General features: G+C 35.9%; 2 protein-coding genes and 1 pseudogene across 14 annotated transcripts; 2 read left to right on the top strand and 1 right to left on the bottom strand.

Annotated features, from left to right (window-relative positions):
* Positions 1 to 6858: 6858 nt before the first annotated feature.
* On the top strand, positions 6859 to 12359 carry LOC131608795 (F-box/LRR-repeat protein 13-like). Of its 13 annotated transcripts, none has more exons than XM_058880341.1 (6): positions 6860 to 8036; positions 8174 to 8257; positions 8372 to 10734; positions 10834 to 10934; positions 11020 to 11108; positions 11284 to 12357. In XM_058880341.1, the coding sequence occupies exons 1-2, from the start codon at positions 6926 to 6928 to the stop codon at positions 8191 to 8193; spliced, it is 1131 nt and encodes a 376-aa protein (XP_058736324.1). In that variant the 5' UTR covers positions 6860 to 6925; the 3' UTR covers positions 8194 to 8257; positions 8372 to 10734; positions 10834 to 10934; positions 11020 to 11108; positions 11284 to 12357. The 13 variants fall into 13 exon arrangements, with proteins under 13 accessions (XP_058736320.1, XP_058736322.1, XP_058736319.1 ...); XM_058880344.1 differs by having other exon boundaries at positions 6863 to 7845; positions 7928 to 8036; positions 8174 to 10734; positions 11284 to 12358; XM_058880346.1 differs by lacking the exon at positions 8174 to 8257 and having other exon boundaries at positions 6863 to 7845; positions 7928 to 8036; positions 8367 to 10734; positions 11284 to 12358.
* A 2894-nt stretch (positions 12360 to 15253) lies between these two features.
* Positions 15254 to 16435, top strand: LOC131611075 (AP2-like ethylene-responsive transcription factor BBM; annotated as a pseudogene).
* A 285-nt stretch (positions 16436 to 16720) lies between these two features.
* LOC131608791 (receptor-like protein 7) lies at positions 16721 to 19665 on the bottom strand. Its single transcript, XM_058880332.1, has one exon. The coding sequence runs from the start codon at positions 19646 to 19648 to the stop codon at positions 16913 to 16915; it is 2736 nt and encodes a 911-aa protein (XP_058736315.1). The 5' UTR covers positions 19649 to 19665; the 3' UTR covers positions 16721 to 16912.
* Positions 19666 to 20406: the final 741 nt, after the last annotated feature.

Raw genomic sequence — 20406 nt, forward strand, 5'->3', positions numbered from 1 at the left:
ATATAAAAACTGAAATATAAAATAAGAAATAGTTAGAATTAAAAAAGTTAGAATTAAAAAATATATATAAGAATTGTTCTGTCTTAGTTGTAGTTGTTTTTACTCGACTTCTTGCCTTTTGGCACCTTAACTGTGAGGTTGTCATTCATCCCATCTAGTTAAATTGTTGACACACCATAAATTAATGTTCATTCGTTAGAACATAATCAATAATATTACTAAAATGAGGAGAGAGGAGAGAGGTGAGAGGAGAGAGGAGAGAGGTGAGAGGAGAGAGGAAAGAGATACTGGTGTGCATGAGGGGTGGCATGAGGTCCGACGAAAGTTTTGGCGTCCAAAAGTCCGGTGGGATAGTCATAGAAGAGGCAATGGAGACTCGAGACATTCTGAATCCTTCTTCTTCACCGAGTTCCCACCTGACATGGGAGCAAGGGAGTTGTATGGTGTATTCTCAGAGTATGGTGATGTCGATGAGGTGGTTATTCCACCAAAGAAGGACGTGCGTGGCAGGAGGTACGGTTTCGTTAGGATCTTTGGTGTAACAGAACCAGAGAGGATGGCTTTGAAATTGGACAACATAATCCTTGGAAACAAAAAGATCCATGTAAACGTTCCAAGGTTCCCCAGGGGTAACAATCAGAAAAAGGAGGTAGTAGGGAGGCAGGAGAGAGCTGATGTGGGAAGAAACCAGAGACTTAGTTTCAATGTGTCAAATGGAGCAGGAAATAACCGATCTTATGCTCAGGTGGTGGCGCTGGAACGCAAAAGGCCTGTGTTCACTCATATGGAATTTAACAGGGAGATTGAAGACTTAGGCAGATTCGAGAGGGCCTCTGTTGGGGTAGTGGAAAACTCAGGCATTACATACAACCTGCAGGAGATTTTTAATCAAGAAGGTTATTTTAACATCAAAATCACACCCATAGGTGCAAACTTATGTTTTGATGGAGGAAGAGGCTGAGGGAGCTCTGGAGAAATTGGTGAAGGAAGAGAAGGTTTGGATGGAGCGGTGGTTTAAGGAGGTTCGTAAATGGAACCCTAGAGATGTGGATAACGAGAGGGTCACGTGGTTACGGTGTTACGGTATCCCTTGTCATGTGTGGTGTGAGGAATTCTTTCAGTTCTTAACCTCACCGGTGGGCACGTTTATGCGTCTTGATGATGAAACACAGAATCATAATACGTTTGACGTTGCGAGGGTGTTGGTGAGAACAAAATATAATTTGAATCTGAATGAGTGCTTCAACATAGGCGTGAATGGGGAGGCTTTCTCCATTAGGATCGTTGAAGACTCAATGGGACCACTGCGCATTCTTGGAACTGAAACAATGGAGAAGCTGCTAAGCGATCACGAAGGCTCAAAGAGATCAGGTATCGGTGCCCGGGAGTGGTACGACGGTTCCGGCGGTTCAGGAGATGAGAGTCAAACTAGCGGCGAAGTGGTGGCGGAGTCTTTGGAAGTTGTAAAAGTGTCTTTAGAAAAGAAAGTACTTGATGTTGGTACGGAAGGTAACAGGGGTACAGGGTTGGCGGCTGAGGGTAATAGTGTAGAATCTGTTCAAGAGATTTTGTCAACGGGTTGTCATGAGATACCATTGGATAAGGTTTCTGTCACATTGGGAGAACAAAATGTGGGTTTGGGTGTTCACGTGTCTATCCTAGAGGAGGTGGAGGATTCACAAGTGGGACCATGTGTGGGGCCATCTGTCAAGATCACGTGTGACAAAGTCCTTGATAAAGTTTATAGAAGAAGCAAGAGAGTTAGAAAACCCAAAAAACCTTTTGCCTTTGAAAAGGGTTTGAAGGGTTGCCTTCAGTTGGGCCTCAGAAAGCGTGGTCCACGGCCCAAAAGTAGCGGGCCAACCCTCATCATGCCCAATTGTTCTTTCAACCAATCTGCCCCGGTTGTTCCTAGGGTAGAAAATCCCCATTTATCTGAAAACGCTTCGGGAGGAGAAAATAATTTTTCTAATAAAGGAGCTGCGGCTGAATTTGACTCCGGGATTGCTCACTGCAATAGAAGAATCTTGGTGGAATCGGATAGGGGTGTCGCGAAAAGGGTGTGGGAGGCAGCAGTGGACCTTGGCTTAAGGGGAGAGGAAAGGGAGGAGAAGTATGTTGAAGTTGTGAAGGAAATGGAGGAACGGGATAGAAAAGAACATTCGAAACAGAAGGTGATCATAAACAGTGGTGAACCATGAATATGTTGGCCTATAATATTCGAGGGGGAGGAAGCATAATAAAGAGGAGGCGTATCAATGAAGTGTTGGGCAAAGGGAAGGCAGACATATGCTTTCTGCAAGAAACAAAGTGCTCATCAATGTCGGAGAACTTGGCTTATTCTTATTGGGGTCGTACTGATGTCGAGTGGTCAGCTCTAAACTCTAAAGGTGCCTCAGGAGGCATTTTACTGATATGGAAGAAGGAGCTGTTTGAATCAATATTCAGCTTTAGAGGGGAGAATTACGTTGGAATCAAGGCCATCTTTAAAGGTACAATCTGTTATTTTGTTAACATCTATTCCTCTTGTGTCTTGGAAAAGAAAAGGAGGATGTGGGATCAGCTTTTAGCGCTTAAATCAAAATGGAGGGATGGTGAATGGTGCGTAGCAGGGGATGTTAACTCAATTAGAAGCGAAGATGAAAGAGTGGGTGATAGGGAATTCCATAGGACTCAGGAAACGTTCGAGTTCAACGATTTCATTGAAATGATGGAGCTGGTTGATTTACCTACGGGAGAGCGTAAATTCTATTGGAGCAGGGGTGGAAGAAAGGCTTGTAGTAGGTTAGACAGGATTCTTCTTACAGTTGGTTTGGTTGATTTGTTGGGTGCGTCGTGCCAGAAGATTGGTCCCAAGGATATCTCTGACCACAGTCCGGTGTGGCTTAGCTGTAACATCCTAAATTGGGGGCCAAAACCCTTTAGGACGTTGAACGCGTGGTTGGATCATAGGGAGATTACGAATTTCGTAAAATAGGAATGGTGTGGTTTGGTTGTTACAGGGTCTCCTTCTTTTATAATCAGAGAGAAAATGAAGCTACTTAAACAAAGACTCAAGTGGTGGAATAATGTTGTTTTTGGTTGGGTGGATTTAAGGCTGGAGAAGTCTGTTGAAGATTTAAATTTTGCTGATGATCAAATTAATTTAGAAGATGGTTTAGTGGGTCTGTTTGAAGGGCAACGAAAAGAAGCGATGGCGGTTTTCTGGAATTCTTTGCATTACAGGGAAAGTATTTTGAAGCAAAAATCGAGGGTGCGTTGGTTGAATGAAGGAGATTCGAATTCAAGGTTCTTTCACAAGTCACTACAGGCAAGAAACAAAGGAAACAGTCTGGTGGGTTTAAACACGGCATATGGCAGAGTCGAAACGGTAGAAGGGGTCAAAGGAGAAGTTAAACGTTTCTTCGAGGATAAGTTTAAGGAATCAACAATGAGAAGACCAGTTTTTGATGGACTTGTTTTCAAGAGTCTGTCTCTTAGAGAGGCGGAGGAAATGGAAGTTCAATTTAGCATGGAAGAGGTGAAAGAGGCTGTGTGGAGCTGCGATGGCGACAAATGCCCGGGTCCAGACGGATACAATTTCAGTTTCTTAAAGAAATTCTGGGATGTCTTTGAAGTGGATGTTTTCAATTTTATCAACGAATTTCACAGGACTGCTTTTCTTCCAAAGGCGATCACGGCGTCGTTTTTGGTCCTTATACCCAAGGTGGCTAACCCTCAAATCTTGTCGGAGTTTCGCCCTATTAGTCTTGTTGGGAGTTTATATAAGATTCTGGCAAAGGTCTTGGCATATAGATTGAAGAAGGTAATTGATAAGTTGGTTTCAAATACACAAACGGCATTCATCCCTGGCCGTCACATTCAAGATGGTCTGGTGGTTCTCAATGAAATAGTGGATTTGGCTAAAAGATCTAAGAGAAAGTGCCTCGTGTTGAAGGTGGATTTCGAAAAAGCTTACGATAACGTTAGTTGGTCTTTCCTTCTATATACCCTTAGGAGAAGCGGTTTTGGGGAGAGGTGGGTGCGATGGATCAAGGCATGTGTTTGCAGCAGTTCAATGTCGGTTCTCGTGAATGGTTCACCGACCAAGGATTTCGTCGTGGAAAAGGGCTTGAAACAGGGGGATCCCCTCTCGCCTTTATTGTTTACGCTTGTCACAGAAGGATTAGCTAGGTTGGTGGATAAGGCAAAGTCTCAAGGAGCTTTTGCAGGATTCAAAGTGAGCAATAATATATCCTATGAACTATTACAGTTTGCTGATGACACGGTCCTAGTAGGGGAGGGAAGCTGGAGTAATTTATGGTGTATAAAAGCAATTTTGAGAGGTTTTGAACTTGTATCGGGGCTGCCGGTTGACTTCGCTAAGAGCAGTATTTTGGGTGTAAATGTGGATAACCAATTTATGCAAACAGCTTCTGATTTCTTGTGTTGCAACCAGGGCAGTTTTCCTTCTAAGTTCTTGGGAATTCTATTAGGAGGAAATCACAGGCAGCGTTTCATGTGGAATTCGGTGATCGAAAATATCAAAAATAGGTTGTCATCGTGGAAATGTCGTTTCTTGTCGATGGGTGGTAGAATCACATTGATCAACTCTGTCCTTAACGCTATACCGGTGTATTACTTATCTTTCTATAAAATTCCAAAGGTGGTGATGGAAGAGATAATCAAGCTTCAGAGAGATTTTCTGTGGGGAGGGGGAGAGGACAAGAGATGTATATCGTGGGTAAGCTGGGAGGACGTTTGCAAAGATAAAATAGATGGAGGTTTGGGGGTTCGAAATATTGAAGTGTTCAATGTTTCGTTGATGAATAAATGGAGGTGGCGGTTCTTAGTCGACAAAAATGCTGTCTGGAGACCGATGTTAGTCCATAGATATGGACCTTTAGAGCAGGCTGTGTTTCATGGGAAGGAGTATTCAAGAAATGGAAATAATTCTTTATGGTGGAGGGATGTTAGGGGTTTGAACTGCCAAGCGGGGACAACGGAAGATTGGTTTTTAAAGGGCATTTCCTGTAGGGTGGGAACGGGAAGGAGTGTGCTGTTCTGGAAGAGTAAGTGGTGCGGAGGTGATTCTTTACAGTTTGTGTATCCTAATCTATTCATGGCATACACACATCAGAATGCAACGGTAGCCGAGATGGGGTACTTCACATGTGATCGGTGGCAGTGGAGCATCCAAATTGAAGCGGATGGTTTATGTATCCAAACACAACAGGAGCTGATTGATTTGTATAACATTCTGGATCAAGTGGGGCTGACAAGCGATGATAGGGAAGACGTGTTCAGATGGTTTAATAATAAGGAAGGGAAGTATGCGGTGTGTGAAGGGTATAAGGCCTTCGAGAAGTCGCGGACAGGTGTGCTTCCAAATGAAGATATGAAGTTGGCCTATAATCTTCTGTGGCAAACGCGGGTGGCTTCGAAAATCCAAGTCTTTGGCTGGAGATGTCTTAGGAACAGGTTGCCAACACACGAACAGTTGATGCATAGAGGAATCAATCATTGTGTTTTCGGAGGTACGTGCGTCTTTTGCATAAATTCTGCTGAAAACTTAGACCATCTGTTAGTCAGCTGTCATTTTGCAAGTTTGGTATGGGAGAGGGTCATGAATTGGCTAGGTGTGCCGGTGTTCGCCGAAAGTTCTGTTTTGCAGCATTATTTGAGTTTTGTGACAGCATTGAAAGGAAAAGCAAACAACAAAAGGGCTCTGTTATTTTGGTTGGGAGTTTGTTGGGCAATATGGACTACACGTAATAACATAGTTTTTAACAGCGGTGGATTCGGTGTGGAAGATATTGTGGACAAAATAGTTGTGAGTACATGGTATTGGCATGCTGTAGGATATAACTCTAAAAAGAGTAGAGATTTTTACTCTTGGTTTAGAAGTCCTTTGAATTTTGTTTAAAATTGTATCTGTTGTAAAAGGCTGAGTACATTTTGTACTCTTTTTTAATATATACCCCATAGCTTATCAAAACTATATATATATATATATATATATATATATATATATATATATATATATATATATATATATATATATATATATATATATATATAAAAGAAAGAATTTAAAACTGAATAAGAAAGAGTTTAAAACTGAAACTATTGCTTTAATATATATGATGATAATTTTCTATAAAAAATTATAAAATATTTTTTTTAACATAACAATTTTTATTCCGTGCCACACAAGAGTATACGCACTACACAAACTTATGATATATAAACATTTCACATGTATGTTATAAAAGATAAAAATATCATTGGTTTGATGAATTATAATGTTACCATAATTTCGTTGATAAACTGTACATAATTATAAATTAAGTTTTTTAAAATAAATAATTTAATTCGTGTCTCACACGGGTATATACACTAGTGTATATATATATATATATATATATATATATATATATATATATATATATATATATATATATATATATATATATATATATATATAATTTGTTGCTTATAAATGTGTTTATAATATAAAAAAGTATTTGAAGCGGTAGATACTTGTTTGTCGGTTAGCAATTGATATTAAAGCTACATTAAATAATATAAAAAAGTATTTGAAGCGGTGGATACTTGTTTGTCGGTTATTAATTAAAATTAAAAAAATGAAATTAAATCGAGTGATAGATCTATCTGATTAGTGAGAGCAGATAGCGATAAAAAAGGGAGATAGATTTTACTTGCGGAATTATCTCATGTTAAACATGAATTTCACACAATGTTGCGCAAATTCTTATGTGAGGCCCAAGACTAATAATAAAAACAATAAATATATTTCAAAATCTAATTAACGTCTAAATATATTTTTGTTTTTGAGGCCCAGGCCCAGGCTGGCCGTGTATATATATGATGAAGCTTGGTGCACAATTTGTTTATGAATCAATCTCGCCGCAAATTGTGAGATATGAAGCTACAGAGAGTAAATTATGATGCAGATGAAAAAGAAGACCGGTTAAGCGATTTACCCGATTGTATTGTTCTTCATATATTCTCTTTTTTGAATGTAAAACAAGTTGTTCAGACTTCAGTTTTGTCCACAAGATGGCACCATCTCTGGAAGTATCTACCCACACTTACACTAGGTTCTTCACACTTTGACAATTTTGATAGTTTTATCAGATTTGTCATTAATTTTTTCTATTTTCTATGTCGCGACGGCGATCCCTCCATCTCGCTGCACAAACTCGGTTTTCTCTACGAGGATGGCCTGCCTCCTTTCCGCCACCGCCACCACGTCGAGGATGGCGTGAGTCCTGACCTCTTAAATAGCATGTTAAATTATGCTGTTTCACGCAATGTTAAGGAATTGCAAATCTGTATGAGATCTGATATTCAACTCTTTCCGTCTTGTCTCTCTTCATGTCACAGTTTAACATCTCTTGACTTTTTTGTTCCCCAAAGAAACCCTAAAAATCCTAATGGAACAGTATTATTTCCGAATTCTCTAAATTTGCCATCATTGACCCACTTGCATATAGGGCGTGTGGCCTTTCATGGCGGAGTTGATCTTTTTTCTGGTTTTCCCCGGTTGAATAGAATGATGATTACTCACTTTAAAATTTTGGGTGAACAAAACTTATGCATATCAAGTACCACCCTTGTTGTACTAGCCATGAAAAATATTTTTCCTCATCATTGGAAAATTCAGCTGTCTACTCCAAATCTTTCTACTCTTGTTTTTATAGGAACTCCTCCTTCTCAGATAATGTGTGCGAGCCGTCTCAGTTCTCTTAAACACGTCCAAATTTACCCGGAAAAAATGAATTATGTAAAAGCTCCTTCTCTTCTACTCAGCTTGTTGCATCAACTTGCTGATATTCAATGGTTGACGCTCTCTTCCAATACTCTTCAAGTTCTCTCTTTACTTCCTGATGTATCTAACATTAAACTCAATTCCTTGTATAAGTTGGAGTCATTGAGGATAAAAGTGAAAGAAATTTCCAAGACATTGTTCGAGCCTGCCGGATCACAAGAAGAAGAAGAAGTTGCCAAGTTAATAGAAGCATTAAAAAAAGGTTCCTCATCCATTCCTTCTAAAATAATTGATTTTTTGCTTCAAAATTCACCCTCAGCAAAAGTTCACATCATTCAGTGAAATATGCATTCTACTTTTATAAGATATCTATTAGGTTTTTTTTTTCTTTCTTTTCAGTGAATCACATAGGAGGATAGTGTCATTTGTTATTCTCTAACTTGTACTAGTTGCTGAAGTTTATTGGAGATGAAGAAGTTGATAGTATGTGTGTTAGTCTTCGACACTAACACTGACACCGACACCTGTGAATTGTGATTATATTTAATTTGTTTATTATTTTTTTAAATTATTATCTTTGTTGACGTGTTAGTGTAGGTGTCCTGTGTCCGTTGCCAGTGCTTCATATCGGAAGTTGTTAACATAACTGGTTAAGGGCTGAGGTAAAAAGCCCCAATTGATTTAGAGCTGAGGTAAAAAGCCCCAATTGATTTAGAGCTGAGGTAAGAAGAAACTTTGGCTTATAAGAATTAAGAACATGAAATAAAAGTCTAGTTACTGATGTGGAAAAGTTTGAAATGGAAAGTACCTTATCAGTGTTAACATAAAGTTTGGGACCCATCAAGTTGAGTGTGAGAAAAGGTGAAACTGGTTATGTTTGTATTTGGACCAAGAGGAAGATCTCTGTGAGAGATCAGGAGCCCATAATTTGTGTGCTTGATAGTCAAGAAAGTATGGCAATTCTGACATTGGTGGCTTATCGGTATTACATATCAATTTTAGTTCTTCTCATTAGTTCACCAACATGAATTTTATATTTTGTGCAACTTTCATCATATACCATCTTCATCTTCTTCTTGTGAAAGGTACACAATTAACTCATAATTTTTATGATTTGTGTGATTTTCATTTATGGTTCTTTTTGTGGTTTATTTGTGACTTCAACTTCCATGGAGAAATGAACACCCATGCTTTCTTATTCGTTACTATGGTGAAAGCTAAGTAAGTAGTATATGTTATATGATGTTCTAAATCTCTATAAAATATGTTGAAAGACATATTTATCTATGTTAAGTTTAACATGTTGCATTAAATTTATATATGTATGATTTATAGATTATTCAAGTATGTGAATTTGACTAATTAAGAATATATCAACTACCTAACTAAGAATGAAAAATGCCTATGGTCACCATTAAATAATTACCCTTTCATACAAAAAGTTGATGTAATTTTGGTTGAAAAGTTCTCAAATTTTCAGAAGCAGTGGTCAACAGCCCGTCAAAGCTTACCAAAGATACTTGAACCTTTCATGCTTTTGTTGAAGCCCTTGTTTCAATTTTTCACACTTTTTTAGTACCTTTGTAAAAAGATACCTTCTCTTGATATTTTTATTGTCCAGGTTACTTACCCTTTACGTTTTATTCCCTAATTCTTTAAGTAATTATATGTTTTATGTGATAGATTCAATGTTACTTGTTCTTGCTTAAGTTAGAGTTTTAATGTTACTAGACAAGTGTACTCGAAAAATGTAGGTTTGAGAAACATCTCAGATGCTAAATACATACTATTAAATATCATATTCGCATATTAGTTTGTGTTTGATTATATTAGTTTGGTGTTCAGGCTACATGAGAGATTCTATTTTACCCAAATTTGCTCTCTTGGCATAGATGATGTTTGGCACTCTATTTATAGCAAGAAATTTATTTGGATTTTAGTTAGATTAAGGCCTTATTGTATAAGTGCTTGTGTAAAATTTGTTTCTATAATAAAAGATAAAATAAAGTTAAGCAGATTTCATATAAGCAATAAGTTTTTTCATAAGCTATCCTTAAGAGCTAATAGAAATAAGTTGAAAACAACTTGTGTACATGTCAAGCTGTTTTAGTAAGCTCAGTCAAACAATCTCTGAAGTACTTATGTTAGTTTATAAGCTCAATTAAGTTAACCTAAACAGGTCCTAACTATGTAATGATTCATTGACGAATGAAGCAAAACAACCAAAGATGGCAGCAACCAGCAAATATGATTCTATAGTTTTATATTTCACTTTTTTTCATTTCTTTGTTTTGTGCAGAATCCTCCTTCAGTTCTAACTCTGGTGGCTGTAAAATGGACTAGCTGGTTGAGGAATCCTCCTTCAGTTTCAGTGCTATCTTTAAAAGTTGTTTCTCACTGGTTTGAAAGCTTTCTTTATGCAAAATTTGAAAGTATTTTAGCTCTTATAATTTGTTGAATAAGTTTAATTTGTAGTGTGGAATCTATTTCATTTCATTCTTTAGTCTTGCTCTTGACATGTATCTATCATATAAGAAAATTCAATGTTCTTTAAAAACCTAAAATGTTCTTCTTGTTCAATATTAAGCCGCGTGTATAGCTTAAGCATTCACTACAGCACTCTGTTTTACAATCCATTTTGTGTTTGATTTCAACAACTCCTTCAACGACAGTTTCAAAAACGGATTCTCTTCTAAATTAAAAAACGGTTCCTCATTCATTAATCTGCCTGCCCTCTCTTTCTCGAACTCGTCCTTGCTCTCTTTCTCCATCTCTCTTGCTTACGGCTTCTTCTTCCTTACCCCTTCTTCTTCTTGTACCTCACATTAAACCTAAATTTTTGAGAGATCAAACCCACTGCTCCAACATCAAAACCACTGCACTTCCACCTAATACTCCTTTGCCACCCGGTTCGATTCCACTGTACATATTTCGCCACCAACGTTGCTATTTGCCTTAAGGTATGTTCAATGTTGAAGATTTAGTGTTTTAGGGTTTATATGTTTTGTTGATTGGGGGTTTTCTTACTGTGTTTGGTTTTTTAAACTGTGTTGTTTTAGGCTGAAGATAATAAACCTGATTTTATTACAAGGATTGTTGAGTTCTTCGAATCTGAAGACAAAGATCTATCTTTTACCGCTTAGTGGTTTTACATAGTCGTGTAAGATTTTTTTAATTGTTTTTTGTGTGAGTGTGTATATTTTAAGAATCATGTTTGATTTTGGAGATTTGAATGTGTGTTGTAGGTTATTAAGATTCATCTAGAGCTTATTGACAAGAAGATTGTCTTCATATATGGTGTCAAAGATGAAAATCCTTTTGATTGTATTGTGAGGTAAGTGAAGATTGCCCTAATTACTCCTGATGTAAGTGTTGTTTTAAAGCATTTGGTTTCAACCGCTTCGATTACTTTTAATTTTCTTCATTCAATTTAGTTTTTTCTACGATTCTAAATGTTACTCTTTTAGAGTTTTGTTTATGTATACTATTGAATGTTTGTTCGAATGAAGGGAACTAAAGTAACGCCGGTGACTACCATCACAATGAAAGTTAGAAAATCCTTTCACTATCCTTTGGAAAAGGAAGAAGCTTGTCACTTTAAATCATCTGTGATTTCAGAGCCGATGTCAACGCTAAAGATCGTTAGAAGAACACCGTAATTCGATTCTAATTTTCTTTAATTCTATGTGGCTATGTTGTTTGATTGCTTTTGAAACTAAATTGAAATTGAAATTGAGTTGACTCCTTATGTTAAAAAGGTTGTGTTGGAATGTTATGATGAGGTGAAACCTACAGGTGATGAGCAAGCCGATTGTCAGATGAACAATTCAAATACTAAAGAAGAAATTGACAAAGAAGTAGAGCCAATGGGAAGGAATTAAAATGATTTTATTTTTTTATTTAAAAAGTGAAATGCGATTTTTTTTCCTTTCATAATAACTAGTTTCATAATAACTAGTTTCATTTTCATAATTTTTAGTAAACATTCCCAAGAATCTAGAAAAAGACAAATCCAAATCAAAATTATTCTAACCTGACAAATTTCACTGTATTTTACTGTGAGAGTTACAATGATAAAACAAGGATAGGACTAACATGCAAACATGGAAGACAAAGATTAAGATTTCAAAAAAAAAAAAAAATAGTGGTGTTGCAAGAACACAACGCGAAAATATTGCATTAATCAACTGAAAGCGGCACTCATAAAAACTAGTTGCGCTATTTTCATTGGTAGCCAGGAAAATTATTGATGCTTACCAAACATGGTGTGGCGCAATGTCTACAATGCCTAACGAGCAAGTCAACAATTCACTTAATTGCGACGAGTTTAAGGTTAACAGCGACACGGTTTTATGGTTTTAGGATTTATTCAATATAATGTTAAGTGTATTTAGTGATTAGAGTTTTAGGACATGATAACCATTATTATATCAAGCAACAAATTCAGTGGAAAGATACAAAAAATCATAGATGACTTGAGGGGTTTTGTTTTGCTCAACTTGTCAAATAACCTTATTGGCAGCATTCCAAAACCATAAGGAAGTATTGAAATCATGGCATCTCTAATAAAAACGCTTATTCCAACTTTATTATTAGAGAAGGATACATCGATGTTACATTTGAGACGACCATATGAAGGCTTCTCCATATACTATTTGTTGACATTTGAGATTGAGTGGTTTTGCTTTTTCTAAGATTTTGGACATTTCTCCAACCTAGTAATAACTGGAAAGCACGGTTACAAATAGTTTTCGGGGAATCTTTGATTTGGTTTTAAATATGGTTTTTCATGCATTTCCATAAACTCCACAGAATAGTAAAGAACAGTGTATGTTGCTCTTGGTTAGCGACCTAAAAAAAAGAACACAATAGCAACAAAAGCTACTTGATTATTCAATAACTGTTACAACATCGTCCAAAGTCCCACTTTCTCCCAACACTCCACACTCTTCAGGCACTAAAAGAACAAATGATTATTATCCTCCTCCTCCTCCCACAAGACATCGCAATTAGAGAGATAATCAACACCTTTATCTTTTAATCACACTCTAGTAGGCACACAGTTCCTACAAAGACACCACACACAAATTTTAACCCTTGGAGGGGCCTTTATTTTCTAAATCAAGTCCCACTTCTCATCAATTCTAAGATGGGAGGTATCAATTGCTTCATTTATACATAAACGATAAGCACTACACGTGGAATACCTACCATTCTTTTCAAATTTCCACACTAGTTTATCCACCTAGATTGCCTCAAATAAAGGAGTTTTGAGAATTTTATCCGTAAATCCACCCCCAACTAAGGGGTAGATCAAATTATAGATCCATTGTTTACCGATTGAGCTCATCGAGTTCGACCAAGGATTGACCAGCAAAGTGCTATCATGCAACCAGTTATGACCCTAAATTGGAAGGCTCTCTTCCGATCCAATACTTCATTTGTACCCGTCTCGAACCACAAATTTAGAGCTCCATATGCTCCTCCATGTTGGAGCACAAGGTTGAAGATGAAAATGATGGAAGAGAGATAATTCTAACTAACTTTCTCTTTAAAATAAAAAACGGTTACAGAGTGAATTAGTTACAAACTAAAACTTGAGGTCAATATTTATACCACCAGAAACAACTAAATGAAACTCAAATTAAATTGAAATACAAATGTTGAAACTAAATGTGTTAAATTTGGATTACACTTAAACACCATCCCTTAATCCATATTAAAGACTAAAAGTCAATAACACCAATTTCATCCCTTAAGTGGATAAAGTGTTCAGTTTTGATAACTTTGGTCTACACATATGCGAGTTGCTTCTGAGTGCTACAATGAACATCTTCAAGTACTCCATTCTGAACGTGATTGCACGGAAAATGGAACTTTGTTTCTATATGCTAGCTTCACCCATGCACCAATGGTTTCTTTGCAAGACTTATGGAAGATTTGTTGTCTATCATCAGCCTCACATACTTGCTCACCTTGATCTTCAAATCCTGCAATAAGTTCATAATCTTAACAGCTAGACACGCAGATAAAACACCTGCAATATACTCAGCTTCATAGATTGACAAGGCAACCACATGTTGCTTTTTGGAGAACCAAGAAATGAGACTTCCTAGATACTTGAAGAAATAATCAAAAATACTTCTATTGTCAACTCTGTCTCTACACCAATCAGAGTCTCAATAACATTTCAGCTCTGAAAAAGATTTAGCACTAGAAGGGAATAAAACTTCATACCTCAAAGTTCCCTTAATATACCTCGGTATCCTGACAATAGCTTGATAATGTGACCACTTTGGTTTGTTCATAAACCTACTCACCATTCTAATTGCATAGCAAAAGTCAGGTCCAGTGTTATACAGATATCACAATGATCCAACCAAGTGTTTAAAATTCGTAGCATCTACATCAACACCCTCAACATTAGAATCTTCCTAGTGATTTGTTTCAGCAAGTGTGATTGAAGACTTGCAATTTGATAACTCAAATCTCTTCAAAAGTTCAAGTTCATACTTCAGCTTATGCAAAATTATATCCTTCACAAAGTACAAAATATCCATCCCTAAAAAATATATCATGTTTCCTAGATTCATCATCTTAAATTCATTCATCAACACCTTCTTGAACTTAACTGTCTCATCTGAACAGCTCCCTGTTAGCAATATGTCACCAACATAGAGACACGACATAATTATATTGCTTTTAGAGGTATGGTGAACATAAACCCCATACTCCATCTCACATTTTGTGAATCTTTGAAGTTTGAAAAATGAATCAAATTTTAGATTCCAAGCTCTGGAAGCTTATTTCAGTCCATACAAGACTTTATGCAAATTACACATAATCCCTTCCTGATTCTTTTTCACAAATCCAGAAGGTTGTGACACATAAAATTTCTCTTGTAAAGGACCATTAAGAAAAGCATATTTCACATCTATATGCATTAGAGAGTCAATTTCTATTAGCTTTTATAGCAATCATCAATCTTATTGTTTTATTTCTATCTACAGGCACAAACACCTCAAAGTAATCTAATCCAGATTTCTGTAAAATATCCTCTAGCTACTAACCTTGCTTTGTGTTTTCCAATTGATCCATTTGCCTTGTGTTTGAACTTAGAAACCCATCTAGCATTGATGGCTTTCTAGTTCTTTGGAAGCTCAATCAACTCCGAAGTCTTGTTTCTTTCTATAGCCTCGAGTTCTTCTTTCATGGCTATTAACTCATATATTGTGAGTTAATACATGCCTTTATATTTAAAGTATTTAATAGTTAATAGTTTTCTATTTATTGTGTTGTTGCATTTTAGTTGTTTTTATAAGAAATAGCTTGGAGCATAATAGGTGCTCCCTTTTATTGTTTTGATATGTTTTTACTTGTGTTAAGGTTATTTATGTCGAGCGGAGGCAAGACTGTAGTGAGTTGCATTAAGGAACACAAATTGAAACAACAGTGGACCTAGATAAGGGAAAGAGAATGATGAATCCTCTTTATAAGAATCTGAATGATGGAAGTATTGGAAACAGTGAACTCTATTATCATAGGTTATATAAGAATCTGAATTCATAAGATACATACAAATTAATATTAAAATAAAAATAAAAATAAACTTTAATTCTCAGTGTCATATTAAACAGACTTAAATACTCTTTATAAGTGATTATCTAAGAATCTGAATTCTTACCATAAATTAATGCTAAATTAAAAAAAAAAATTAAACTAGTTTTAACAATTTACTATCAATAATTATTTATAATCCAAATGTTAACTCTAATTAATTTTCAATCATAATTTTCAACCCTAACTCTGTAATTAGTGCATATTAAAAATTTTAAACTTCATTTCCTATTAAACAGTGTCAAATAGAAACGTATCATCAACAACCCTAATTGTTGCTAATCAACATAAATCACAAATACTTGGTGAATACTTTGCAGGCATCATCATAATGGTAGATGGGAAGCAAAAATAGGAAGAGTTTTTGGAAACAAATATCTCTATATTGGAACCTATAGTAAGTTAAATCATACAAACACCAGACAAAGATATCTTTCAATTTTCATTCATTAAAATCTCAATAACATATCTTGTTAATCAACAAAGGTACACAAGAAGAAGTTGTTTGAGCTTACGACATAGCAACGATTGAGTATAGAGGAATCCATGCTGTAACAAACTTTGTACTAAGCAGTTACATAAAATGGTTAAAGCCAGAAAGCACCACAGAACATAACCATGAATCACTAGCACTACAACAAGAGTCTCAAACTATGGCATCGGCGAATAACTCGACTCTATTACAAGAACCAAAGTTATTAGCCCTTCAAAAGAGCTTTTTCATTCCAGATTATAATCTGAATTCTACCGAAAACCAAGAATCGTCATTTGAAAACAAAAACTACAGTTTCTTGAGCAACAAGTCAACTTCTCCCACCGTGCTTAGTCTTCTCCTTCGATCTTTGTTTTTTACGGAATTGCTTGAAAAGAATTCAGATGTATCTAAGGATGAAGTCGCGAAAGGGCAACAAATAGCTAGTGATGATGAACTTGTAGAAATCTTCTATGACGGTATTGGCAATATATATCTCATTTGACTTTGATCCCAATCGATGCAGCATAAAATTGCAAGAAAGAGACTTACCATCAATATTTTATACATAGGTTGTCTTGTTTAAATCTCTACTGCTTTGATAATAATCATAGTCGTTACAAGAACAAGCTTGATGCTAGAATGTGTTTGTGGGAATCATGGTTTGTAAAAAGAGTATAGTGTTTCATTTAAATCTCCTAATGAATTTATACATGTTTCATTTTGAAACTCAGTACTATTAAAAGTTGAGATTGAAAATAATATAATGTAACTATTGCATTTGTTTGTCACTTGAGTTGTTTATTGCTCTAAAGTCCTACAATCACATTGACACAATCACCACGTTCATCTAGAGTAGTACTAAAATAGTATATTATAGTTTAGAGATTTCACTAACAAAACATTTGTTGAACTTACTAGTTTTTCATAATATTTCAGACAAACAAGAGATAAAATACAAACAAAATACATTGTTACTATAGGAATTCACAAAAACACAAGGAAATAAAATACAAAAGAAAGAGAAAACTTTTAAAGATCCTTTTAACTCAAAAGAACTTTTTAAGCCACCAAAGTACTTGTGAGCTATAAGTGATTCCCAATGCCACTCCAGCAACAAGACCGCCTGCATACCCAATCAGACTAACTTTCCACCCAATTTCAAACAAAGATTCTGAGTCATCGTCATCATTAGAGGCAGAAGGTTGTGGATGATCTGTACACTTCTTTGACAATTGGTTCCCACACAAACCTTGGTTACCCTCAAATGAGTTGCCTTGGAATGTTGAAAACTGCGCATTTTGTGGTATAGGTCCTGTGAGATTGTTGAAGGACACATTAAAGAACTCCAGAAAGGTGAGTTGTGTCAACTCTTGGGGAATCTTTCCCGAAAGACTGTTGAAAGAAAGGTCAAGTGCTTCAAGTTCTGAAAGCTTCCCTAAGGAAGATGGAATGCTACCAACAAGGTTGTTATTTGACAAGTTAAGCAAAAGAAGATTCTTCAAGTCACCTATGATTTTTGGTATCTCTCCACTGATTTTGTTGCTTGATATATCAATGGCTATCATCTTGTAAAACTCCTGAAGCTTATCATAAACCATGGTGATCCCTTTGTTTGACATTGTGAATGAGTAAGAAATATTTAAGGTCATCGAATATTCTCCTGGCTTGTAGGACGGAAAGAACATTGATGTTTCCTCGTACTGTAATTGACTTGTGTTGGATGTTTTCATTATTTTCCAAGTCAGGATCATCTCTGATGGAAAACTCCCAGAGAAATCATTGTGAGAAAGATCAATGATGTGAAGCTTGGGAAATGTGCATGTCTTGTTATCAGGGCACCTAATGTTTCCATGAAATTCATTGTCACTTAAAGCCAATACCTTTAACTCAGGTAGCTTTCCCAGCCAAAATGGAAAAGAATCGTTGATATTGTTATGACTAATATCAAAGTACTCTAGCCATCCACAGTTGACCAATGCTCTTGGCAACTGACCTTGAAGATTGTTGTCGCTGAAATCCATCATCTTAACATTATTATCCATCCGGTATGTGTGAGGAATGAGACCAGACAATTTGTTCCCTCGTAACGTCAAAACTTCTAGATTTGGGCTAAAGTTGCTTATACATGAGGGAACATTTCCGCTTAAATTGTTGAACGACAATTCAAAATGAATGAGTGATTTGAGATTGCATATGGATGGGGATATTTCTCCTGTCAATGAATTGTTAGAAAGAACTAAAATTTGTAGACTTTCTTTTCTCCATAACCAACTAGGTAGAAATGTTATATTGTTATATGCCAAGCTAAGATATCCTAAATTAGTGGAGTATCTTATAAATTTTGGAATCTCAACTAAATTGCAAGAATCCAATTGTAAGATTTGAATTCCAAAATTAGTCATATGGGACAAACTTTTGCCACTGTACAATGACAGTTTGTTGAATGATAAATCAAGAAAAATTAGATTTTTCAGTTTGAGAAACATGTTAAGTTCTAGCTTTCCAGACAAAAAATTGTGGGATAGACTCAAGCCAACTAAATTTGTAAGGGTCATCATGCAAAATGGAATTTCACCTTTTATGTTGCTATTTTGCGCAATTAATATTTCTAGTTGGGTTAGATTTGCAAAAGATAATGGGATGTCACTACCAATATTGACTGAGGATATCCCCAATGCAATTAACGATGAGAGCTTACCAATCCATGATATGGTCTCAAAAGTAAATTCATTATGACCAACAAACATGTTTCTAAGTTTGGTAAGATTTGCCAGGGATGCAGAAGGGTCACCCCTAAGTTTGTTATATTCAAGGTCTATATGCACGAGTTGTGTGAGGTTGCTAAGAGAAGAAGGAATATAGCCCGAAAAATGACAACCATGAATTAATAAGATATTTAAAGAACTAAGCTTTCCAATGGATACAGGGAGTGTACCATAGAAACCTGTATACTCTAGTCCTAACTTGGTGAGTGAACTAGACACAAACTCTGGCAACCTACCCTTTAGATTTGGATTATATCTCAAGTCCATAATTTTCAAGTTTGGGAGATGAAATACTCCAACTGGAAATTCACCATGCAGTTCAGAATTGAAAAGACGTAGTTCTTGCAACGAAGTTAAATTTGTGATTGTGTTTGGTAAAGGGGATGAAATAGTCACATAACTAAGTTGAAGTATCTCAAGTTTTGTTGAGTTCTGAATTATGCTTCTGAGACTGGAATGTTTGAGTTGCAACAGATAGACTTCACTAGTTATAGAATATGGTTGGGCAAAGACACTTAGATCAAGAGACAACAATTTGGACAACTGTGAAATTTGTGGTGGAATTTCTCCAGATAATATGGCATGAGAAAGGTTCAAATATCTTAGTTGTGAAAGCTCGCCTATCTTAGGTGGGATTTGAGTGTAATTGAAGTCGTTGTCTGAAAGATCGAGATGTCGAAGGTGTACAAGGCGAAAGAGAGTGGTATTTGCATCCATTGTACCATAGAGTTGGCTGCTTCTAAGATTAACGTGAATAACATGATCAGTGTGTTCATCACATTTAATGCCATCCCATGAGCAGCAATCGGTGCTTGCATTCCAGGATGCTGTTTTAGGATAACTCAGTGGATTATCCGAAGAAGAAGTCATATTGATGTTAAAGCCTTCCTTGAATTGCAACAAGGCTTGACTTTCATATTGATGACACTTTGGGTGAGTTAAAGGAAAAGATGAAGTAAATGTGAAAGAAAGGAAAAGAAAGTGGAGTGACAAAACAAGAGACCAGTGAAACAACATTGTATCTTAAGGTTTTAAACAGGAAAGTTTGGATGAAATGGTAGACACATATTAAGTGGTTCTTATACAAAAATAATGGACTGCAATACAACAAATGAAAATGTTTTCTAGTGAACTTCATTATCATTAACCGTGCATTTTGGTTTAGACTATCAAATGTATTAGCCCATTGGCGACGCTAATTAAATCAACTCCGAAAAATATCAATGTCCTTTGCTGTTAAAATTCAAAGAAAGGTATTTGAATCTTGGCTCTTATAGTAGAATCTGCAATCACATGCATTTGATACAAAGACTTTTATGTAACAAGGTCTATTGGATGCCTTATCATGTAGTGAACTTAATTTTATGTCCATTTCTTGTACATTTGTCTTTGTTAGTTGACTTAGCAATTTGTGCAGAATTTCTTCATATATGTTGCTGTACACTGTCAAATCTCACATTATAGTGAGCATATATCTGTTTTAGAAAAAATTAATTTTACACAAACAGCATGTGATTTGAGATACGACTTGTGATTTTTTTTCTTTTTCTAAAACTTAGACGGTGGAACTTTTGTTCTTTAAGAGCACTGATACAATCTAACACACAATAAATATTAAATATATCTTTCAACTTTTAATTATTAATATTAATTTTAATATTTTAGAGAACAAAATCAATTTCTAGTAGCATTTATTTTCAACGATCAAATAGGAACAATTTAGATTTAAACCCCCGAAGGGTTGGACTACCGGTGGAGGCTTAGGTCTTGAGAGG

Source organism: Vicia villosa, linkage group LG6 (assembly GCF_029867415.1).
Source record: "Vicia villosa cultivar HV-30 ecotype Madison, WI linkage group LG6, Vvil1.0, whole genome shotgun sequence".
Taxonomy (NCBI): domain Eukaryota; kingdom Viridiplantae; phylum Streptophyta; class Magnoliopsida; order Fabales; family Fabaceae; genus Vicia; species Vicia villosa.